This window comes from Cheilinus undulatus, linkage group 1, assembly GCF_018320785.1.
Source record: "Cheilinus undulatus linkage group 1, ASM1832078v1, whole genome shotgun sequence".
NCBI classification, from domain to species: domain Eukaryota; kingdom Metazoa; phylum Chordata; class Actinopteri; order Labriformes; family Labridae; genus Cheilinus; species Cheilinus undulatus.
Genome location: NC_054865.1, coordinates 50584344 through 50609293, shown reverse-complemented (window position 1 = coordinate 50609293; position 24950 = coordinate 50584344). Strand labels below are relative to the sequence as shown.

The 24950-nt window shown below is 39.7% G+C and overlaps 2 protein-coding genes across 8 annotated transcripts in view; one reads left to right on the top strand and one right to left on the bottom strand.

Annotated features, from left to right (window-relative positions):
- Window positions 1-3427, top strand: part of kifc3 (kinesin family member C3) — a 62433-nt gene extending 59006 nt beyond the window's left edge. For all 6 annotated transcript variants that reach the window (XM_041808493.1, XM_041808614.1, XM_041808345.1 and 3 more), the window contains one exon: window positions 2041-3427. In XM_041808493.1, coding sequence (XP_041664427.1) covers window positions 2041-2049 — 9 coding nt within the window. In that variant the 3' untranslated portion in view covers window positions 2050-3427. The remainder of the gene's footprint in view (window positions 1-2040) is intronic.
- A 2503-nt stretch (window positions 3428-5930) lies between these two features.
- On the bottom strand, window positions 5931-24071 carry katnb1 (katanin p80 (WD repeat containing) subunit B 1). Of its 2 annotated transcripts, none has more exons than XM_041793730.1 (20): window positions 23941-24071; window positions 21567-21727; window positions 18534-18664; window positions 18306-18423; window positions 16821-16921; window positions 16538-16579; window positions 15162-15245; window positions 14551-14666; window positions 14192-14263; window positions 13960-14110; window positions 13625-13815; window positions 13122-13270; window positions 12625-12675; window positions 12210-12274; window positions 11898-12125; window positions 11600-11749; window positions 11408-11484; window positions 9378-9452; window positions 8991-9107; window positions 5931-8163 (listed from the first exon to the last, which is right to left on the bottom strand). In XM_041793730.1, the coding sequence occupies exons 2-20, from the start codon at window positions 21604-21606 to the stop codon at window positions 8022-8024; spliced, it is 2100 nt and encodes a 699-aa protein (XP_041649664.1). In that variant the 5' UTR covers window positions 21607-21727; window positions 23941-24071; the 3' UTR covers window positions 5931-8021. The 2 variants fall into 2 exon arrangements, with proteins under 2 accessions (XP_041649664.1, XP_041649674.1); XM_041793740.1 differs by having other exon boundaries at window positions 21567-21722.
- Between the last annotated feature and the right edge of the window lie 879 nt (window positions 24072-24950).

Genomic DNA, 24950 nt, shown 5'->3' with positions numbered 1-24950 from the left:
TTTTAGTTCCTGTGGTCTGAATTCTCCCTTTAGTCAGTCATGGTTACTGTTATTCATATTTTATTTTTGATTAAATTCACTCGATTAGCATGTGAGCATGCTTACACTTTTGAATCAGCACTAAGCAGTAAGGCTGGGTGGGTGCGGTTCAACACTTCCCATAACCCCCTGCTCCCTTCCTCATCATCTTTTATTGTTTTTATTCAGAAACCCCCCTGCTGTCAGAGTGTATGTTCTATAATGTTAAAAATGTTCACACATGCCATACTCAGATAAATTAGTATAGACTCTTCTAATTTAAATAAGATCAATAAAACGATCATTCCTCATTTAGAGTAAACATTCCAAACATTTTTTGTGATCAATAAGCATATTTCTGCTTGTGGAACTTCCATATATTCTAGATTCACCTCATACAAATATTTCAAGACCTTTTTTGCTTGAATATTGATAATTACGGCTTACAGCTCATGACAATTATAAATCCACTATCTTAAAATATCAGAATGTCACAAAACATCACTCCAGGATTTATAATACAGAAATGTTGACCTTCTGGAAATTTATGCTCATTTATGCTCTCAGTACTTTGTTGGAGCTCCTTTTGCACAAATTGCTGCATCTGTGTGACGTTGCATGGAGCCAGTCAGTCCGTGGCACTGCTGGGGTGTTATGAAGCCCAGCTTGCTCTGATAGCAGCCTTCAGCTCATCTGGATTGTTGAGTCTGATGTCTCTCATCTTCCTCTTGACATTCAGGTGAGACCAGTTGGCTGGCCAGTCAAACACAGTAACACCATGTTCAGTAAACCAGTTTCTGGTAGTTTTGGCTTCACTGTGGACAGGTGCCAAGTCCTGCTGGAAAAGGAATCTCCATAAAGTCTCCCTGCAGATGGAGGCATTAAGGTCTCTAAAATCTCCTGGTAGACGGCTGACAGCATTGATTCTGGACTTGATAAAGACCAGTGGACCAACAGCAGCAGATGACATGGCACCCCAAACGGTCACTGAAAACACTGGACTTCAAGCACCTTGGACTCTGTGCCTCTCTGGTCTTCTTCCAGACTCTGGGACCTTGACTTCCAAATAGAACTGAATTCCCTCAGAAAACAGGAGTTGATTTTCTTCCAAGCCCAGATGAGAATCGTATGACATCTGAGGTTCAGGACCAGCTCAACACTTGTAGCTCCCCTAAGTTCTTGAATCTGCTTTGTTTGACAATCCTCTGAAGGCTGAGCTCATCCCTGTTTGTTCTCTTTGTCTTACCACACTTTTCCCTTTCAGTCAACTTTCCATGAATCTGCTTTTATACAGCCTCTGAGAACAGCCCGCTCTTTCAGCTCTTCTGTGGCTTACCCTCCTTGTAGAGGGTGTGAATGATTGTCCTCTGGACAACAGTCCAGTCAGCAGTTCTTCCCCATGGTTGTGGTTTTGTGCATTAAACCACAGTGAGAGAATGAAGGCTCAGGAAACCTTTGCAGATTGGACTTTCAAGTTTTGACTTTTGAGATTTCTAATATTTTGAGATAGTGGATTTTGCAGCAAAGCATTCCTAATCAAAAAGTCAGCGTAATCAGCACTGATTAAAAGAAGTTTCCTCAACCAAGTTTTTTTTACATGCAGAAGGAAGCATCATTTATTTCTAAAGAAAAAAAATTCTTTTGTTGAAATAAACCTCAACAAATCAATATAAATGATATTTTCTTACTCTATATCTCACTTGAAAAAATATCCATACTCAGTATATGTTTTGCATAAAACTCAACATAACGCCCATCCCTATTCCCCAGCCTTGCTTTGCACACGGAACAGCTAAGTCAGGAGATTATGTCACATCATTTTCACTTTTTAACAACGTTGACCTAATTTTAGCATCAGGATCACCAAAGTTTGCTTGATTGATCCCCTGTGGAGCACGGCTGTGGTGAGACATTTCTGGTGGATATTGAGTTTTCACATTTATGAGCAGCAGTGTGGACATGGTCTGATGGTGTGACGCTCACATGACTGCCGACTGACGGGATGTTTGTTTCTCTCTGCAGGACGACTGAAGCTGACAGCCTAAGGGAGCTGGAGATAATGCCCGTGGGGGTGCCAGCCAACACCCTGAGGCTTCTCCCTGCTGGGACAGTGACACTTTCCTGCCCTTGCTGGATTTACTACCCTCCTTAACCTCTAACAGGAGCAAAGACTTAAGGGAACCTACTGGGCATATAACAGACTTGCATCTCTGCGTGTACCAGCAGAGACTGAACTCAAATGTGCTGATTTTGTGGTGATGATGAACATTTAAAGACTCAAAGAGAGACGCCACTGCAGCCCTAAACGTTGAAAAGCTCCTTCCATCTGGACTGAAATCCTCAATAATGATTTCTCTCCCTCCTTACAGTATATGCTTTCCAATCACAGTATTTCTTTTTATTGTTTCTTTGTAAAGGTGCACTTTAAACTTTTAGATGATTTTCTAACCCACAGCTCCAGATGTGGTTGATTCTAATATATGCACAAATATTTATGTTTGACATGCTTTAATCTCGTTGCTTGCTGCTTTGGAGGTTTTATTTTCTTTTTTGGTTGAGGATGAAGAACATTTTTCTGAGGTTTATCTTCATGATTTCTCCAGCTCAGTATGTTTACATGCAGTTAGACATTTTTGAATCACTGCAGCCGAAATCGTACTGAATAGAGTTTCTTAAAGTAGTACTCTGACGCCTCCATGTGTGTGGAAAGCCCTGTAGCTGCTAGCTAACACAGGTCTACCAGTATTAGGTCTGAATATGGCCTCCTAGTGTAGCAGACTCTGCCATACTTACATCTATTAATGGATTCTCCATCGGTGCTTGTATCCTTGGACAAGAGCTGTTGTCCAGTTAAATTTCCTTACCTGTAGCTTGACTAAACCATGCATGTAAACATGCTGAGTTTCTTATTCTGTCACTTTTCTTCAACCCTCTTGTGTAGTTTGCAAACCAAGGCCGTCTTTGTGTCCTTGCGGCCCTCCTTTAACCAGTCAGGGTACTCCACTGATGCTGAGCTGTCCAATAAGAGGTGAGCAATACGAGGAAATCTCCTGTGTACATGATTGTTGTTTTCTGCTCCTCTTCTGTTCCTGTGGATGTTTGTTTTCTCTGATGCTGATGGGGCGAGTTCAACCACTCGTGTCTCCTCCTGCTGTCGTCCAGTCGCCTCCGTTAACAATAAGATGCTCGGGTGACCTCTGACAGAGCCTACCTGTAGCCGACGACCCGGTGCTGAGCGTGGCGTGAAGCAGGCAGAGCTGGTAGTTAGCTGTAGTCGTAGTAACAGGAATGCTTAAAGGCGATGAGCTGCTGTGTTGTTGACCTGATGATCAAACCGTCTGCTTGCTTTGTGTCACTGTAGATTTCTACAGTTTGTTTTTTTTGTATTCCCTTTTTAATAAACACTCTGAAAAACAAATGTGTGGCTCTGCGTCCATGTTAACCACAAGGACAAAATAATACTGTAATACTGATCTGTAATGATGATCTTTGATATGAATCTAGTAAAACCAAACCGAACAGAAGTCTTAGACATGAGTAGAACATGATAATCCTTAGGGATGCAGAATATGAATGGCTTGATATAGGTTTTGATGGAAAATAGCTTCAAACTTGAAATATCTGTACTGTCAGATATGAACATTTCTGCCGATGTTTACAAACTATGAGTGAGCTATAAATACTGGCCTTATCATCAGCCTGTATTCACTGTCACACCTACAGCCAATTAACCTAATGAGCATGTTTTTGGTGGGGGAAGGATGCTGGAGTACCTGGAGAGAGCATGCAAACACCACACAGAAAGGCCCTGACTGGGAAGTGAACCAGGAACCTTCTTGCTGTGAGGCAACAGTGCTAACCCTTGCGCTGCTGTGCAGTCCCTGTTTTATAAAGCTAATTCTTCACAATTGTTACCGTCATTACTGATATTATAGCTTTTTCCAAGAAAATATGTTAATTTAAGTGTAAGATAATGTTATAAATTGTTGCTATATGAATACACAGATGGATTAATTGATAGTGGTAATGTCTCCTCAGTATCTCTGTTTACAGAACTGGAGTGGTGGTTGGTGCTAAGTTTTTAAACAAATTTGTTGAATCACTACTTTTTTAATCTTAATAAAGGTCAGTTGTAGGTTTTAATCTTTAACAACACTATGCAGAGACCATTAAACTGCTACTCGTTCAGTCTGCTGAAGTCCTGCCACTATCATCTGGCAGGTAAGTTATGCATTTAAGCACTGCACTGCTCCCTGGTGGGCACTGGAGGTACTGCAGGTGGGCTGCGAGAGGACTTTAATACATTATAATACATTATTTTTATATTTGAAATCAAGTTTATATGGAAGCCTTTTTCCGAACAAATAAAAAGAAAAATGTAAAAGGCAATTCTTAAAAAATTACTTAAGCAAAATTTCAAAATTATGAGATTAAAAAATGAGAAACAATAATTATTACTTTTTATCTTATAACTTCGACTTTTTATCTCACAATTATGACTTAGGATTTTGTTTTTATTGCCTAACTTCCACATTTTTCTTTTTAAGTGGCTGAAATGGGCTTCAATAAGTTTAGAATTATATGGATCACATAAATAATCCCATAGATTATTCCAGAACTAATGGAATACAATCAGAATGTAAACGCCATTTTTTTAGCACTTATTTTTTCCTAGTGTCATGGTTTCACCGGTGTTGGATTGAAATTAAAAGTGCCTTTTCTGTCAATGTAGATGATGTACTCAATTGTACTCAAGTAAAAGTACAGTTACTCTGGTTGAAATTTACTGGAGTAGGAGTAAAAGTATTGGTCTATAAATCTACTTAAGTAAAAGTAGAGTGAGCCCTTAACATTTTGAATGAGCAAACTGAGTGACCGTGCAAGAAAGAGACTAGTGAGAGAGGCCACAAAGACACCTATGACTACTCTGAAGGAGTTCCAAGCTTCAGCTGAGATGGGGGAGACTCTGCAGACAACAACTGTTGCCTGGGTTCTTCACTAGCCACAGCTTTATGGGAGAGTGGCAAAGAGAAAGACACTGTTGAAGAAAACTCTGATTTAATCTGGACTAGAGATCACCAAAAGGCATGTGGGAGACTACGTTTGGCAGACACCAAACACTGCACATCATCACAAATACACCATCCCCACTTTAAAGCATGGTGGTGACAGCATCATGCTGTGAGGATGCTTCTTGGCAACTGGCCCTTGAAGGCTTGTAAGGGTAGAGGGTAAATTGATGTGGCAAAATATAGGAAAATCCTGGAGGATCATCTTATTCAGTCTGCAAGACAAAGACCCGAAGCATACAGCAAAAGCTACAAATATATGGTTTTAAGACAACAAGGTGAATGTTCTGGAGTGGCAGAGTCAACCCCCAGACCTCGGTCCAAAAGAGAAATAGAGGCTGGACATGAAATGGACTGTTAATGCCTGACCCCCATGCAACCTGACAGAGCTTGAGCAGTTTAGCAAAGAAGAATGGAGTAAAACTTCAGTGTCCAGATGTGCAAGTCTGACTGAGAACACAGACTCAGTGCTGTGATTGCAGCCAAAGGTGACTCTATTAAACACTGACTTGAAGGGGATGGATATTAATGCAGTCACTTATTTTACCTTACATATTTTTATTTAATTGACTTTACTTTGTAGAAATCTGTTTTTACTTAACAATAAAGAATTTATCTGCAAATTTATTTGTCAAAAAGCCAAATTATTTTGACTGGGATTGATTTACACCTAAAGGGTAAGACATCCAAAGAGGTAAATACTTTCCTCTAAGATGAGGATGAAGTTCTGTGGATTGTAATCTGGCCCAGATGTCAACATATCTGTGCATGCAGGTGGTTTGTTTGTCTCAGAGTGTTAATGACCTTTTTCACTCTTCTTTCAACACGTAGACCTTTATTTAAAAAACAGAAATACTGTACATTTAAAACAGAGGCTCTAACAGTGAGACAGTAGAGAAAGTAGAAAAGGACAGTTAAAATATTTCAACATCTTCAGTAAATTCTTCAGTGTTTGTTACCGACTGAGTGTGGTTCTGTTTTTCTCCCCTAAGGTGAACTTTCCTGATCGATAATCGATCAGGTTAATATCAAAGTTGGTCGATTATCATCACTAGCAGTCTCTCAGCAAGTCTGTGTAAAAAAAAGACAAGTGGATTAAAGTGATAAAGTGTTTGAGCTCAAAGTGTAACAACAAATCCACATTTAAGGTGAACTTTACTCATCAGATGTTTTCTAAGCTGGTCACAGTGATGACATAAACATAACCTATGGTGTTCATGCGTGAGCTTTAGAGGAACAGAGACAGGGGGGTGGGGGTGGGGCAGATGATGGTCAGCTAGGTGTTCCCATCTTTCCAGTAATAAAGCTAGGTGATGCTAACAGCTGTGACTTATGATAGCTGTACAGGCATTAAAGTGAGGGAGCATACATGCCTCAGGAATGATTCAGGTGGATCATTTGTGGGGAAAATAACTTTGTTTTTGTTCTAAGGAATGTTTTAAGCCACAAATGTTTTCTGATTGTCAATTTTAATGTGAGAGGAGAGTCAATTACGATCCTGTTTACATTTTTCATTAACATCTGTCCTGGGTAATCATATACCAAGCTGACAACTCTTGATTATGATTAACACTTTGTAAAACATATGTCTCCAGTGATGACCTGATGTCTCTTATACCATTAGCAGTCCATAGATCATTACTATGGCTCTCAGACTTACTCTAGCTTATCTACGTCTGTCTAGCCTCGCTGGCCGCCCCACCCCCAAATTTTATTTACTACAAAGTATTTCATATTTTCTTAGATGCATATTTATGAAAAAGTGAGGGAGAACAAATGTTAAAGAGGCACTGGTAGCAGGGTTGCAAATGAATTTTTTTTGGCCGGTGGATTCAAAAGTCTACCAGCCACTCACATTTTTACCAGCCACTTTATTTCAACAAGCAGCATAATGAGGTTTGCTTAATATGAAAATAAAAATGTATTGTATTGAACATTAGTTTTTAGTATTATAGTAGTGTTCAAGATTCACATTTGTTTTGTCCCATCTCCGTCCAGTCACATGCATTGTTTCATTTAAGGTCCAAATTGTAGCATTTTTTAGTGGTTGAAATTTCCTGAAAAGTGATTGCGATTCCTAATTAAGGAGGTGATAGTGAGTCTTGAGGAATCACTAGTAAATAAAAATTGTGGGTACTGGTTAGATGGAAATGGCTCCACAGTTCAAGATGACAGGGGAGCAGCATATAAACCATGCTTTTTGTTTACTGGTAGACGACTGCAGATCTCGTCAGTTTACAGGGTGATTTTTAGTGCATGCCAGTAGGCAATGGATGAAGGCATCGCAGACCACCTCTGTATGCAGTCTGAGCAATCAGATATCAGATTGTCTTCACTTTGCATTTAGGTGTACATGCATTGTACATTGCACATGCAGTTGATTATATTTTGTATTCGATTATGCAGCACAGATGTTAATGAAGGTGTAAATGTGGTCTGTGAGATGAACTCAATGCTGCAGCTTGTTTTGATCTCAGCTGTTACTGCTGACTGTGTTTGAAATTCCTGAGCCTGATGGAGATGTCGGAGCTATTCATCATCCTGTGCCAGCAGAGCCAAACTGTTCGCAGAGGACTTCGGATGGACGACGTGACCCTCATCTATGCCCAACAGTGCCCGTCAGGCTGTTCATCAGCTGTTACCACCCTTTTCACCTCTGATTGGATTGAGACATCCTCGAACGGTCAGTGTGTTTCCTTGTCAGTACAGGAAAATTCAATAACACTTGTCTCCATGTATGTCGTGTGTAGTGACGGAGGCTTCTGGAGGATCTTTATTACAGATTGAGACACGGCGTGCAGAAATGTTCCAACAGGAGACACTAAAATGACTTCCAGCAGTGTCTGATCTGCAGGGTCCTGCAGCACATTGAATAACGCCTGATGATCTCCGTCAGATCTGTCGGTTTGAGTCTCTGGGTAAGTCCTGCTGCTCTCAGAGAGCGTCGTCCAGCGGCGCCATGAGCAGCTGTAGTTCTTTGAAGGCGCTGCCATGGCGGCCGACCTGGGTCGCTTTGTTCTTCACCACGTTGCTTAGGTTCTTCAGCTGCTTGCAGCACGCTCGGCACTTCTGGTGTCTGAAACGACACAACTCAGCATCAGACCGGTCTGTGGTTACTGATGAAGCCAGGTCTCAAATACACATACAGTGCCAAAAGTATCCACCCTCTTGGATGTCTTACCCTTTTATTGATTTTATAAAATGACCTCCCTCACTTATCTCCTTCTTGCATGGTCACACAGTTTGTGAGGACAGCCTGATCAAGGTAGATTTACATGTTTCATATTACCTCCTTTATTTGATGATTGGTTTTAACTGAACTTAGGGGATGTGTAGTGCCTTTGATTTTTTTTGTATCCATCCCCTGATACATAATTTTCAGTAAACTTTTGTCTGAGTTGCTTGTAGTGTTCTGTTGTCTTCAGGGTGTAATGGTAGCCAAGAATACTGATTTACTGGTGGCTGTACCTTGTGGACACAGATGTCTTTACGCTACAATCACTTGAGACACATTCAGATCTCAGTAGATCTCCATTTCACTCATTGTGAGACCACTGCCAATTGGCTGGACCTCTTACTTTGTAGAAATCTGTTTTCACTTTGACATTTTTAGAGTTGACCATGATTGATTTATAAAATCAATTAGAGGGTAAAACATCCAAGGGGGTGAATACACCTTTACACTGTTTTATAAGAAATAAGGTTATTTCCTGACATAAGGACACGAAAGGAGGTTTGAAACAGGAATCACAGACATACATTTGGGATATTTTTTGGCAAAGTTTAGAAGAACAGTTCTTTGGTTTGTCTCCTGTCAGTTTAGGAAGTGATCACCTCACGGTCAGGGCGTTTCTAAACCCTCGACAGCAGGATGACATAGATCCTCTGCTTGCTGTGACTCACCGCTCCTCTCGTGTGATGTCGACTCCCACAGATGGCGCTGCCTTCAGTGTGTCAGAGATCAGGATCCAGAAGTGTTTCATGATCAACTTCAGAGACGTACAGCCGGTCTGCATGTAGCTGATCACAGACACAGACACAATAAGAAACTCTTCAGTTTCTGGACAGTAAATCTTCACCAAGCTGTGAACCCACTCATGAGTAGGTCTGAATGCTTTGTTTTTTGGTATGAAATCAGATTTCATCTTTCATTTAAACAGAGGTCATAACTGACACAAACTTTACAATACAGACACATCACAGTTCAAGTTCTCTTCATCTCTACACAGCATTTTTCATTCAAAGCCGCCAAATTGAACAAAAAAGAAAACTGTGAAAAGGAAGGCTCACCTCTCATATTTACTCTGCAGCAGTTTGTCAATCTGAGGGAGGATGGTTGTACATAAGTCCAGCTTCCACAGAGACCTGAAACATGACATTTTGATAAAACACTGTTAATTTAGACAAGGGGTCATTAACTACATTTGCACAAGGGCCAGCTTTTTTCTTGGAAGACGGAAAAGGGGCTGGACTTCACATAAACTAAAAATAAATAAATATTTTGGTCAGAATATCATATTTAATTTTTTTTTTTTCATAAATTCAAAGAATTTTTTTTTAGGGCTGACAGCTTCCATTCGATTCGTTGAGCGTTTGGTCGAAAAAGCTTTTGTCCGACCAAGATCACGCTAGTTGGCAAGTCCCCTCCCACTCACCTCCGTAAATAAAAGCTGCATGCGATCTGCTTTATGCTCGTAAATGACACGGCGTGGGCTGGATCAAGTGATCCTGTTATTGATTACCATAATAAATGAATGAAAAACAATAATCTGAGGTTATTTTGTAGACTACATGAGTTTGAAAAGTTACTGCACTGGGATCATGGAGATCATATGATCAAAGGCAGGTGCACGCTGATTGTCTCTCAATTATTTAATTTTCTAGTACGACATGATGAGCCTAAAAAAATGTATTAATGCTTCAAAAGGCTTGTTATGCTCATTTTAGGATCATTTAGAGTACCAAACAGGTGTAGTATGGATTTATGTGTATGAGGTATTTTTTTATAAAACCATTTATTTATTGTTTTTTTTTTTTTACCTGAATGACCAATTCATTGGTTGGTGCCTGGGTGAGATTTTGATCGACCAAGTTTTTCTTTGGTTGACTACAGGCCTAGAACTTTTTGCCTCTGGCAGTGAGATCGGTCCAAATCGCCTAAACTGCAACTGCCACTAGGGGGCAATTGTGATATTTTGGCTACATATTTCTGAGGTTGGCATGACATCAATCAGTGGGATTGATGCTAAAATACTGTGTTGTGATATTTGGGAAAACAGGCAGGGTTGTGGTTTTCTGGCAGGAAAAAAAGAGCTTTCAAAGTGTCTTAAAGGGGACATATACAAAAATCACTTTTTCTAACACAAATATGTGCTCCTGGCCTGTCCACAATCCCCTCAAATACCAGAATAATCTATTCCCCCTCCCTCTCTTTCTCCACCTTTCAGAAAATTTGTGCTGAAACAAGCTGTTGTCAGATTTTACCCTCATGACCTCACATGGGGAGTAAGCACCGGCCCCCAGGTTCAGTTGGCCCTCCCTGCTTGGAAGAAAGTTCCGCCCTACTCTCCTGGTCTTCCTCTCAGCTGCCAGCTGATAAAAGTGTCTGTAATATCAGGGGTGCCACATCCATTTCCTGAGAGGGGTGTGGTCAGGGGCGGAGTCAGACAGCTCATTAACATTTAAAGCCACAGACACAGAAATGGCTCGTTCTGAGCAGGCCTGAAACAGAGGGGTTTTTAGACATACAAAAATCCTATAATGGAGTGTTTTTTCAGCAACAAGCTTCACAGGCATGTTTTGGGGACCTCTGAGACCAATAGAAACTTGTCTTAAAAGGGTAAAATATGTGCCCTTTAAGTGGAGGGTTGACATTGAAAGCACCAACTTTAATTAAGAATGGACTAATCAGTATGTGTTTATCATGCATCATTTTCACTACTAATGAATAACAGATGGATTTTTGTAAAATAGATCAAACATTAGACCAATAGGGATTTTTTTAAAAACATACCCTAAATACCACAACATATTTTCCTCAGCACATTTCTGACATTGATAATCTTCTGGGGGCCAGATGGGGGAGCTGTGGCAGGCCTGATGCTTCTAAACTAAAAGACATGTAATCAAAAGACTTAGACTGAGACTAAAATTAAAAAGAGCTGTCAAAATTAACACTGTGCAAGGTTAGGATCCCACTGCAACATAGCAAAATTGAAAAAAAAGTGAAGGGGGTCTGAATACTTTCTGAATGCTCTGTATAGAGGGAAAATAGATAGATTGGGTTTTATTATATGCCAAGTTATCATGGAAATACTCACGGTTGGAGGTTGATGATGTTGAGGATGTCCACCACAATAGAGAGGTCATTCATGGAGACGGCAGCATCCAGAGCGCTCTGCAGAGAGGAAAAACACAGGAAGTCGTCACTGCTTACACAGCACCATCCACCAAAGCTGGTTTTTCATTGGCTAAGATGACATTCACATAACCACAGAGTACTCAAATCTCACCTTGATGTCCTCTCGGGCCCACACGGCTCGTACTGTCTGCAGGTTCTTGTGTCGGCTGCTTAGCATCACACACATGGTGTCGTGGCCTTTCTTGATCTGAGACAGAGCCTCCTCATCACTAAGAGCGCTAGCTCGGTTGTTGGGAGGAGACTGAAAGCAGGTCAGCACAAACAAACAGGGTCTCTTTAGATCACAATGAAATGCCGTTAAAACATAATCTGTTAATACTCCAAAGGTGTTTCTCTGTAAATGTAAATGGAACACTTGTTTTGGTTTGTTGAATAACCTCAAAGCTCACCGGCAAAAAGTCGGCCACATTTAGTCCGATCGGTTCATTCCGTGTGCTGAGGATGATTTTCGGCTGCTGTTTAGACTTTGCTGTGATGATGGGAGGCTGAGAAGGAGGAGGAAGGTCAGAGTAGGGGGGGTTGGACGGCACTGGGACGACAGCTGGGGGGCGCTTAGCACAGGACACCACTGTAGGTTCCACCCTCTGGACAGGTGTGGAGGAGGCCAGTGGAGCAGCCTGTAAAACACATTAAAACTTACCAAAACTTTGTAAAACATAAAAAGTCCATATAAGAACACAGAGAATGCTGCATTCACTGACCTGCTGTTTGTCAGGAAACGGAGACACTATGTCCTTCAGCTGGCGGCCGATTGCTAATATTGTCTCTGTGATGATGGGAAAAAAGCAAAGATTAAAAAGTGAAACCCAGGGTCGATTTCTAACAATCTATTGAATTTAGCGAACACTCAGTCAGGGTCGCAATTAACTTTTTTTCCCATATCATTCAGCCCTTCTATGAACACAATAAAACTTTGACTCATACAAAGGAAAGATATATTAACACACTGACAGTATCGTTTCCGTTATGGCAGCAGCCATGCCAAGACATGTCTGGTTACAACTACAAAAATTAAGGTTTTTTCTGGCTTTGAAAACTCTGTGACCTTTGACCTCTGCTTTTGTGTTCAGGTGCTGTCTCATCATGCTGCCTGCAACAAACCATGCAGAGACTCACCGTCCTCTGGAGGAGCAGGAAAAGGCTCAGACATCTTGGGAGGAGTTCGAGCTGAAAGTTGGGAAAACAGAGTCTGTGAATCACACCATTACAAGTAACCACATGGAGAGGAAATACACAAAATACATCTTTTAGCTATCTTTTTGTCCATCAAATTTCCTTTTTTCCTACCAAATAATGCAAATAAACCCAAAAGGTTTAAATAATTCAAACTAGAAAAGCACTCGGAGAGCGCAGACCTCCGCCATTAGCCCTATCTCCCATTAGTACAGAATCTGGATCACTCCCAAAATCTAATCAGTTCTTTCTTATGCCATTTCTGACATTTCCTGAAAATTTCATCAAAATCCATCCATAACTTTTTTAGTCATGTTGCTAACAAACTAACAAACCCTGCCGATCACATAACCTCCTTGGCGAAGGTAAAAATAAGACCTCAACAGGTCTCCTAAATCAAACTAGTTTCAATCAGGGGTGGACTGGCATAGTGGACTTACAGATAGCATTTTTTGGCTGAAAGATCTCCTTGTAATCTTCTGCGTTGTGGATTTCGGCTGACGACAATTTCTCTTCTGCTTCGTCCTCACTTGGGCTCCGTCTTTCGCCTTCAGGGCTCCGCCGATCAGAGTCTGAACTCTGCTTTAACCTGATGACATCACAACATTTTAAGAACATCAAGTACATTAAGCCAAGGCTACAGGTGATTGCCTTCAGGTGCATAAATGAAAACATAAAGATGTCAGCCTGCCAGAGAGTAACCACATGAAATTATGTACATGGTGTAACATGTTTAGTTTTTGTGTTTGTTTTTTTAATCCAAAATAGCCAAAACAGCTTCCTAAATTCAGCCCTCAGCTACTGTTACATATTGGGTTTGTTAAAATTGGTAAGAGAAAAGTTATTTTCATTTTCATGTAAGTCATTTATCTTATTAAAAACACTGTTTATGTTTTGTTTGTGGTGCCTGAGCTGTACTGTAAATCTGATAATAACGTTAAACCTTTGTGAGGTACAGGTGGTTGTGGGTCTCTCGTAATTCCTGCGCAAAGCGGCCCCTTTAGGATCCTTTGGCTCTGTGAGTGGCTGGTTGTCCTTAATGATTCCCTGGATCACAGAACCACCGCTCTTCTTCACCCGTTTCAGATCTACCACATAGGAGGAGACGCTGGAGAGCTCGTGAGACACACCGATCTATCAGCAGAGAAGTTTGAGATCATATACGAGTTTACAGTATTTGAAGAGAGGTTTGAGATCATATTTACAGTTTACAGTACTTAGGGTAAGAGTTTTTGAAATATACAGGACTGTTTCCACCCTTTAGGCAGGACTACACACCAGCTGTTGGTTGCAGACTGCCAGGTCAGCAACTTTCCCCCAGCCAACAGGCACCACATCGAAGCAGCGGTCAGGCTCCCAGCCGAAGACACGCAGAGAGTCTGTGGCCCCACTGTACAGACAGCTGCCATCAGGACTGAAAAATATGCACCTGCACACAGAAGCAGAGGTCAAAGGTCACAGTTCTGTGATATGTCCTCCATCGAGATGCTTTGGTGGTTTTAAAACTGACCTGACTGCAGTCGTGTCTCCCTCTAACGAGCCGATCATCCTGAATTTCTCCAGATCCCACAGCTTGATTGTCCTGTGGATAAAATAAACAGAAACAAATATAACTCCTCATCAGCAAAGTGTACAACAACTGCTGAGCTTTGTCGAGTCATGCGGTAAATTCATGCAGTAATTTTTCCCAGTCTCACAGTAGACCACAAAGTGACAGACGTGTAAATGTCACATCTGAAGGAACACGGTGGATTAAAGAGAAAACAAACAGCAGAGTGAGAGGACTGTAGCTGAAAAAAACGCGTTAACTAAACAGTGATATGAATCCACCCTCAGGTATTTAAAACAGGTTCTCAGGTCGTGTCTTACCTGTCAGAGCTGCCTGATGCCAGCAGGTACTCGTTGGGGTGAAATTGGACGATATTGACGGCTGCAGTGTGAGATTTAAACTCTGTGATGGTCTTCCCCTGAGTCAGATCCCACAGCTGAAAGAGAAGAGGAGACAAAACAGATATGAGAAAACTTGAAGGCGTGAGAGGCTGAAAGTAGTATGGATACATGGACTACAAAGCAGTTATTTGGTATCTGAATGCTCAAAATGCTCTGTAAAAGCAACATGTAAACAGGACCTCAGACTGCTTAAAGTGGGGTAAGAGTTAGAAAAGGAGCTGAGGCTTATTTCTGAAATAAAAGCGCAGCCGTGACTTTAACTTATTTACAAGCTGCTGAACATGAAGCTTAATATACAAAGAATCATCGAGGTACTTGTAAGACACGGTGAAATAAATTTTCAGGTTCTGAACACATTAAAAACATTAAACATTGTTAAATTTTGTCTGGTAGGATAAGTTTTAATACATTTATACTGACCCTTTCATTGTTGTCTAGCAAAGCATCTGTAGCAAACTTTGGTCCATAACAAACACAACATTAAAAACCATGTAATTGTAGTATATCAGCTCCAGCAGGCTAATCTGTACCTTGACGGTGCAGTCATCGCTGGCTGAGGCCAACCACTTCCCATCTGGACTGAAGGCCAGACTCCTCACTGCCTGAGTGTGACCCTACAAGGCAAACATCAGAAAGACTTCATCTGTTAGGGATATAAACAAGACACTGTGTGAAGTTTCATTCTGAGAACACATTACCCATCTAATGCTGAGGAAATTAAAATTTGATGTGGAAAAACCCAACAAAAGTTGTGATTCCTTTGTTTTGGAGTGAAGGCATTGGCTCTCATTAATAAAACTTATGTAGAAAACACCGCAGATTTGGGTGTAAAAATCATCTTACAACCAAGTCCATGTGTGCATATCTGGTCAATAACAGCGTATGAAGACAAAAGAACACTCAAAGCAGCTCACAGAAAAGGTAACTGAAATGTACAAATTAATGGGATGGTTACAAAATATTCTAAGACACTAAACATCCCTTGGAGTTCAGTTAAATCAGTCATCAACAAATAAAAGGAATGTGGCACATGCGTAAACCAACCCGGATCATCCTCACAAACCGAGTGACCGTGCAAAAACAAGACTAGTGAGAGAGGCCACAAAGTCAGCTATGACTACTCTAAAAGAGTTACAAGCTTCAGCAGCTGAGATGGGAGAGACTCTGCATACAACAACTGTTGCCCAGGTTCTTCACCTGTCTAAGCTTTATGGGAGCACGGCAAAAAGAAAGTCACTGTTCAAGAAAACTCAGTTTCATTTTCCACTAAATTTCACCAGAAGGCCTATGGCCTTCTGTGGTTTGATGAAACTAAGGTGGTGTTTAAATAACCATCAGACAAAATGCTCTGTTTGGCAGACACCAATAACTGTGCATCAGCACAAAACCACTATTCCCACTGTGAAGTACAGTGGTGGCAGCATCGTGCTGGGGGGATGATTCTCGACAGCCGGCCCTGATAGGCTTGTCAAGGTAGAGGGTAAAACCATGGAGGACAATCTTATTTAGACTGCAAGAGAACTACGGCTTGGGAGGAAATGTATTTTCCAGCAAGACAATGGACCTGAAGCGTACGGTGAAAGCTACACAAATATGGTGTAAAGTTAATAAGGTTCTCATTTAAAAAGCAACATTGCTCACAGGGATTGTCAGAGGTTGATTGTAATATCAAATTTTCAGAGATGAACTCCACAAACACAGTCACTTGAAAACGTGCGTACATGGCTGAGAGCTGGTGTGGAATTTGAGTAAACAGTACGCTCATGTTCGAAATGACAAATGTTGATGTGTAGATGAAAATGGGAAAGTTTCTGCCATACGCTGCTTAATAAATGAGGGCCATTCTGAGTAAATGCACTGTTTTGCATGTTTGCACATTTTTTCATGAACACACACTGGGTCTTACCTTGTATCTGAACACGTATCCTTTCCTCCGCACATCCCACAGCTGACAGAGGGGCCGCATTCATGTTCGAATAAGAGAAACATGTTCAGTGATACAGTGACAGTGAGGATATACACATTTTTCACTCTAAAAATGCATTCTCCAGCTACAACCCAACATTAAACCTTTAAACCAAGTCCTAACATTCAGCACTTAAAGTATCGCAGACCAGAAAAAGTCCCCTCAGTTCAGAATAAAAACCTTAGAAGTGTCCTACAAATCAGACCTTTACATATACACACACCTTGATGTTTGTGTCCATAGAGCTTGAGGCGAGGAAGTCTCCAAACGGATGAAAGCCCAGACTGGTGATGTTGGCTTTGTGTCCCATCAGAGTCCGTAAACCTGAGGATGACAGGAAGCTGATGATGACTGATATCTACATACAGATCAACTTCTAAGGGAGTCCTTTCTCATAGCAATTGTTGCTGGGCTACTTCCTGTTGGCCAACTTTACCCTGAGCCAAGTCTTTTCAGCGTGGCAGTGAAATTGTCACCTTAATTTGGTTCCTTCAGCACGGTTAAAAGGTGTGCTTGGAGCAACTTAAGGAATCCACATCTGAGTATTTTTCATCCAGTTTCCTAATATATAGGTTAATTAGGAAAAATGTCTTCTTTGGATTCAACTCTGTGGACAACCATGCCAGGGTATGTACAGAAAACCTGACTTTATGTTTAATACTTCTTAAGACCTTTTCAAGACTCATCACATCTTTAACTTCTAAACTGTTATAGTGACATGGTTATGTTTGTGCTGACTAATATAAAAACAAATGTTACAACATAGTAAAGAAAATTCAGGTAATATTTCTTGGAGCTGTTTGAAAACAGACTGTGAGAAAGAAAAATACCTCTCTCTGATACCAAAACATAAATTGATCACAATGCTAGCAGTGCTAACACTAACACTGTTTGCTATAAAGCTTTGCAAAAACTTTACTGCAAAACTGCTTTTTTATTTCCAAAATCCTTAAAATGGATTTCAGGTGCCAAACTGATTTATGAACTTTGAATACTTTTAAAGAACCCATGGATATCCCACACACTGGCAATTCAACCCATGAACAATCACAAAGAATACTTAGATATGCTGGAAGGGAAGAGAAAACATTTAATACTGACAATATGAAGTGTTCTGGTCATGTTCAGGATCTTCAACGTTACTTAATAGCAAATTTTCTCATGTTAATTAGATATAGATATATATTTGCTAGTAACATTAGCATAATGCCATGTTGACATTGCCATTCTGTAACCTTAACTAGCATTGACATCACATTAACATTAATGCTGGATTAATAAGACAGAACACAATGTCTAAAACACCTCGTTAATCTCTTTTTACAATACCCTTTGTTGATGTGCTAAAGGAAAACAGCTAACATTACCTGACATCACTATCATCAGACATCAGTGATATTTTAAATTATTTTAACACGTTCTTAAGAGATTTTGAGTTATCCTCATAAACCCTTGTCTTTATTCTTTTACTAAAGACTAATCTATAAAGAATTAGATCGTTAAAAGTTAGTTCAGTGGCAGGTTATTTTCAGTTGTTTCAATAAGAAGGAGCCCAGTGACAAGAGACCTTTTCTAGCCTAGTTACAGCAACCAAAGGCTCAATTACTGTTTGTACTATTATTTGTTTTTAAAGCACTATGAGTATAAGAGTTGAGTTTCCATAGAAGAATTTTTGAACCTCACACACAAAAAATAAACTAGATCTCACTCTTGGCAGCCTCCAGGTCCCAGACTCGTACTGAACCAGACCTTGACCCGGCGACAACCTGCTCCTCTGACATGTTAAACAGGACGCACTCCACTGGGTTCTTGTGACCAGTCAAACTCTGAGAGATGACAGAAACACATAAATTTATGAAACAGACTGCTGTAGAAGTAAACCAGTAGTTAGTGCCTGTAGGCGATCATGCAGCAGGTGTGAGGAAAGATGTCTCACCATGATGCAGTTGGCCTTGCTGACAGCCCAGATGTTGACCGTGCAGTCCTCCCCTCCTGTGGCCAGCAGGCGGCCAGAGCTCTTTGCCAGAGCCAAACATGAAACGCTCCGGGAGTGCGCCTCAAATTCCTCTGTGCAACAACACAAGAGAGACAGAATAAGTGACTTTCTGAGTACTGCTGGTGACACTGGAGGAGCTGCACTGACTGAGTGCGCTAGTCTAGTCTATCTAAGCGAGTGAGTATTAGCTAGGAGAGGCAAATAAATCATATCTCAATATTTTTAGCTAAATGGAGATCCATGACATACTGAATACGTGGATATTTTTTCTTTATAGAAACAACAAACAGTCGTCACACTACCAGTTTGATACACTTTTTATGATTCTAATCACAATCAAACCATACTGAAACTTGTTTGTTACTACAGCAAAAGCAGATGTCCAAGACAGCCAATGCTGGGCAATTTTCTTGCATTTAAATTCCATGTGTTCAATATGATCAAATCCTCATCATTTTAAGGACTGGAAGTATCAATAAGTACTGAAAATTCTCCATCATCTATCATAAATTCAACCAAAAGTGAAAAATAGTTAAAACTGGGCTAGTTCTTTCCACTCTTCCAAATGTTGGCAATGCTAAAAAACAGACATAAACACTGTTAGATTCTTTACCAAGCATTACGCATGGCAGCTATCTTTTTCAAATCAATGCCAACAGAAACAATATCAACATAAACAATATCATCTACCCCTACATCTTGTTCAAAAGTATATTGATGCATCTCCTCACCCATCCGTCTAAGCCCTATCCCTACATTTTGGCCGTTTACATCTAGAGTTATCAAGTCTTGTAGTCAAATGGAGTTTTCCAGAGGCAAAATCTGAACAGAATTTTATGGAAAATCTCCCAGAATTCCTTGACAACCATTGGAAAGATTTGAAAATTCTGACAACAATCTAACATCATAAGTTAATGTTTGTTTGGTGCATTAGAGTCCATTTGATTTCAAACAAGAATTTTTTTAAATGAACTGTAGGAGAAATGTTTAGTGTTGTTGTCATGTCTGTTCACAAAAATGCTGTCTTCAGCTACTGATGACATAACAGGAAGTTGAAGGGCCGCCCTATCTAGAAAGGGAGGATTTCACCGCTACCCTTTTGTCACTGTTTCAAGGGGCAAGGGGGACACTCAGAATACAGGGGTAGGGGTAAAACTTAGAAACGGGAAATTGATTTTGTCAATAGAATTTATATCCATATGGCTCCACCCTATTAACATCACCATGTTAACTGGAGGAGAGTTGAAGTATCGCACTAATGCAATCTAGTTCCTAAGAGATAAAGTCTATGGCTTAATCCCAACTCTTAATTGTACCCTTACCCATATCCTTTGTTTCAAGTGCCCCTTGCCCCTCGAATGCAGTGGTGAAATCTTTCCCTATAAAATCTAACAACCCTGTCCTGATAAGTAATCAGCAGCCAAAAAAGATATTTACGTAAACAGACACAATGACATAACAAGACATTCCTACTATGAGCAACTTCTTAATGCTTGTTTGAAATAAAAGGGCCATAACAGATTGACACAGCACTGAATTATTTAAACAAACTACATTTGAACCTTCTTATGAGCAGCCTTCTCACTAACAATTCTCTATGCATTCTGGGATAACACTCAGTTTGGAGTGTGCCACCTGAAAATCTATGTTTAAATGGCCATGTACTTCCTAGCATTTCAGCCTACTCCTAAGAATCAGGACAACCTATCACTAGATATGAGCACGTAAAACGTAGGGGTAGGGCTAACTGGGAGGGACAAGTGATGTATTGGGCCTGAGCTTTTATCAGTTATTACCAGCAGTCATCAAGTACATTTGCACAAGGGCCAGACTTAGTCCCAATAGAAACTCTGGGGGCCGGACTTTCAAAAATTAAATAAATATTTTGGTCTGATTGAAATATTACTGTAGTAGTATTTGTGTTTTCTTTTGAAATACAGGACATTTTAAACATTACCAGTGAGATCTATCCCTCTTATCTATAATGCAGCAGGCCACAAGGAGACAACAGAATAGGGTGGACCCCTGAAAATCCCAGTAATGGGCCCTCCACAATTGTGATTTAGTACTAGTATTAACTCATTTTTGACACTTTTAGCCCCTTTTTGCCTTTTTAACCAATTTTTTGCAAGATATTACCCCATTTTGAACCACTTTTCCCACGTTTTATCCCCTTTGTGCCACTCTTATTCATTTCTCTTCTGTTTTTGCCACTTTTAACCCCTTTTTATTACTTTTTTCCAACAATTTTGGCAACTTTAAAACCAATTTTGGCCACTTTAACCCATTTTTGATACTTTTTGCATCTTTAACCCAATTTTTGCCATTCTTTGACCCATTTAAACCACTTTTTTTGCATGTTTTATCCCATTTATGCCACTCCTTTATCCATTTTGCTACTTTTCTTCTATTTTTGCCACATTTTAACCCCTTTTCATTACTTTTTTGCACTATTTTTGTCATTTGTAACAAATTTTTGATACTTTTGCCCCTTTTTTCCTCTTCGACCAATTTGTGCCACATTTTAACCTCTTTTCCCCACTTTTTCTGCCAATTTTGTCCCTTTGTGCCACTCCACACCCCATTTTGCCATTTATCACTCATTTTTGCTACTCTCTAACCCCTTTTCACCACTTTATGTAGTCATTTTTGCAGCACTTCTGCCAACCTTAACCCTTTTAAAATATCTACTAATTATAACAGTAAATTTCTATTGAAACAGATCAAACGTTGAGTCATTAATACTATTTCAATATCAATTGTTTGAGGGTTGGATTTAACAGCTGCAAACATTTAAAGCTGAAGGACACTCTTAAAACCACAACATCTTCTTTTCCTCCTTCCTGAATTTAATGATCTTTCAGGTGCCAGACAGGAAGCATTGGGGGGCCTGATATGGCCCCAGGGGTGCCAGTTGGTGGTCAGTGGTGTATACAGACAAAAACAAAAATAACATTAGATGCTTTGACTCACGTAGCCTCCATGAGATCTTGGTGGTGTTTGCTGCAGCCATACTGGTCACACTGGGACACCGGCTGCTTTATTAGAAATCCTCAACCAATGTGAGATTAATTCATCAAGGGACAGACATCAGCTTCTCATTTACTTGGAAAGGTGGGCGTCCTTCACCTAATCTGACACAAACACACATGAAGATAAAACACAGATAAATCTTCCTGTTGTCATTCAGAGTGCTGCTGCTGGTGTCAACATCCTCTGTTAAATCAGGTTCAGAACAACTGTTTTTATTTCAATACCACGCATGTGTTTTTAATAAGGATTTGTTCAAAAGTTTTAATTTATTTTATCAACAACCAACACTTTTTGTAGTATATCAATAATAAAAGTTACTAGCCAAACTTTTCAGGAACCTTGAAAGTAGGAAAAAGACAGAATTAATGACAAAATTTTCAGTCTAAAACAAGCCATGTCAACTTTAAGTCCATAACAAATATGAAAAAGATGCTAACACTATAATGTTTAGATATCAATGTCATAGGTGGTAAGTAATTGCCTGGGGCCTTGTGCACGTCAAATATGAGAGATCTATGAAGATGTGTACTCTCCAACACTCACTTTTCTTCTAAATAAAACTACAGTTGGTTTCTTAAGCTCAGAGTATCACTGTAATGTGATAAGAGGTAAGTTTGATAGCCTGCTAATTAACAGTCTGCTAATACTGGAAATGAAAGGCTGTCAAATGCAGCAGCACAGTTTTCCAAAAGGGTTAAGTGAGACTTGTATGTCTGGTTCGTTGAAAATGCAACAACACATGTTGTTGAGGAGGTGGGGGGATGTGAATGGACTCTGTGTGGTGCCACTTAAGAAGATAAAGAGGGGCTGTATAACATGTTGGACTGCAGATCGTGCTCCATTACTAAAGCTGATTATTTTAGCTTTAAAGTTACATTCTGCAGACTTAAGTTTACCAGTAAGAAATCTACATCTCATCTCAGTAACACTCATTCAGAGATGAATATCTGGCTTATGTTTTCAGACTGGAACTTTGAAGGATGTGAGGATGAGTTAAAATACCAGTTTACTATTTTACACAACGTGCAAGTGTCAGTTTTGTAGCAAAACTTGCAAAAATCTACTTTCCTTATGTTTCTGGTTTTCTTAATGAAAATAAGAGTGATATAAAAAACGATTGTTCCCTCCAATAAAACAAATCACATTGCATATAAAGATATATAATTCATCTTGATTCATGCATTATCTAATTACATTAACATTAACATTAACATTATCTAATTACAGTTTATGTTTAATCTGTTGTGTTGGTGATATCACAATATTCTGATTTTATATTGTATGATTTATCACTCATGTTTGTTAAAAAATATTATTTAATATTAAATAATACACCAGACCTGTACCACGGCTGTAGCAGCTACCACAGGTGGTTCTCACATTAGAAGCATCAAACTGTAAGCCACCCTGCAGTCAGATTAAAAGTAAAAAATGAGAGAGACCTACAACTAGGCCCATTAATTTGAGACTTTATCTTCCTTTTTTAACAATGAACCAAACCTGTACTGAACCGTGGCCTAAAAACTAGGGTACAGACCGAACCATGACCTCTGTGAACTTTTAAACCCCTACCTATTAGATAATTTCTGATATTTTTTCATGGCCAAACACGATCGAAGAGGTCTACAGTGTTGGAGTGGTAAACCATAGAAAATAATGAAAAAAAAAAAAACATTGACAGCAACATCAGCTTAAATCGCAATTGAATTTCCCTCAGGATTGATAAAGCACCTATCAATCTATCAATGGCCAACATCATGCTGTAAAATGATTTTTGATACAATATCTGCAATTTCTTCTGAGTACGAACACTTAGACTTGGATCTAGATAAAAGATATCTTTGACTCAAAACCGCTAGGATCAAATATTAAAATCTAACACAGAGGGGCTCGGGTAAGGCGTTAGCACACACCATAATTAGATCAGATATCTTAAGCGAGCTTAATGCTAAGTTAATGTTTAGTAATCTTATTAACATACACATCTAAACTAATTTACCAAACGTCATTTGATAAACACACCAGGTTTAGCTGCAACGATGCTACTCGAAAGCTCATCTGTAGTGACTGAAAAGAAGCAGAGACCAGCCAGGCAGCCTATTATTTAAGTTTTATATCTATCAATTACCCTGGATTATCCAGTCAGTCTCAAAGTCAGCGGTCAGCGATGGTGATCTAACTGTCGCCAGCGACCTACAGCTAACGTTAGCTAGCAGGGTACCTGTTTAAACCATGGTTAGTAGGGCTAGCTAATTAAGGCTAGTTGTCATTTGAACAGTTCAATACAAACACAGAGACCTCACGGTCGGTTTACCTTCGTCTGGCCGCCGTTAATCATCTGAATGAGCGGGAGGGTCAAAGTTTAAACGTTAAACCATCGGCGGCTAAGCTCTTTTAACGGCCCATGACAACTTGTTGACAGTCTGGCTGCTCCTCGGCTGCAGCTTAGCAACTGAACGACAAAACGCTGACTTCCGCTGACGTAGGTATCTATTTTTTTTCCTTAACTTTATTAACATATTAACGCGTAACATGGGATAAAGTAGATTTTACAACAAAATATATTATTTTACTGTATGAAAACAACCTTTTCTACAAAAAATAACCTAATTACCCAATTATTTACACGACTAGGTAAATTTCATATACATAAGTCCTTTAATTTTTTTTAGTTTTGTTTAAATTTAAAATGATTTTGTAAGGGCTTGATACTTATTTTCTGTAGCGACCAGCTCTCAGAAGAGTCCTGGTTGTGCCAGACTTCTTCCATTTGAGAATTTTAGAGGCCACTGTGCTCTTGGGAACCTTCAGTGCAACAGAATTTATTGAAGCCTTCCTCAGACCTGTGCATTGCTCTGTCTCTGAGCTCTGCAGGCAGTTCCTTTGACATGCATTGCCAGCTGTGAGGCCTTTCAGAGAGAGGTGTGTACCTTCCCAAATCTTGTCCAATCAACTTCATTTGTCAAAGTTGGACTCCAATCAAGGTGTAGAAACATCTCAACATCGATCAAGAGAAACAGGAGGAGCCTGACTTAAATTTAATGTGCTGTTGCAAAAGGTCTAAATACTTTTGTCAGTGTGATATTCAGGTTTTGTTCTCATAAATTTACAAACATTTCAAAAATGTTGTCAATTTTTGAATGATGGGGTACTGAGTGTAGATTAATGAGAGAAAAAATGAATTTTAACAATGGTATCTTAATGTGGAAAATGTTCAGAATAAAATTATTAATAAGAAAAGAGTGACGTCAAAATGTGGAGTGAAATAAAAAAAAAGAATGTGTTTACAGCAAAAAAACAAAAACAAAAATTAGATGTAAAATT

Bases quoted from the DNA above. Each gene is read 5' to 3' on its own strand.
- katnb1 (XM_041793730.1), bottom strand. From the start codon at position 21,606: ATGGCTGCAGCAAACACCACCAAGATCTCATGGAGGCTAC. The intron at 13,816-13,959 runs GTGTGTAGTCCT...CTCTGCTGATAG, and splicing joins CAGTCTGCAACCAACAGCTG to ATCGGTGTGTCTCACGAGCT. The intron at 9,108-9,377 runs GTGAGCCTTCCT...GTCTGTGATCAG, and splicing joins CTGCAGAGTAAATATGAGAG to CTACATGCAGACCGGCTGTA.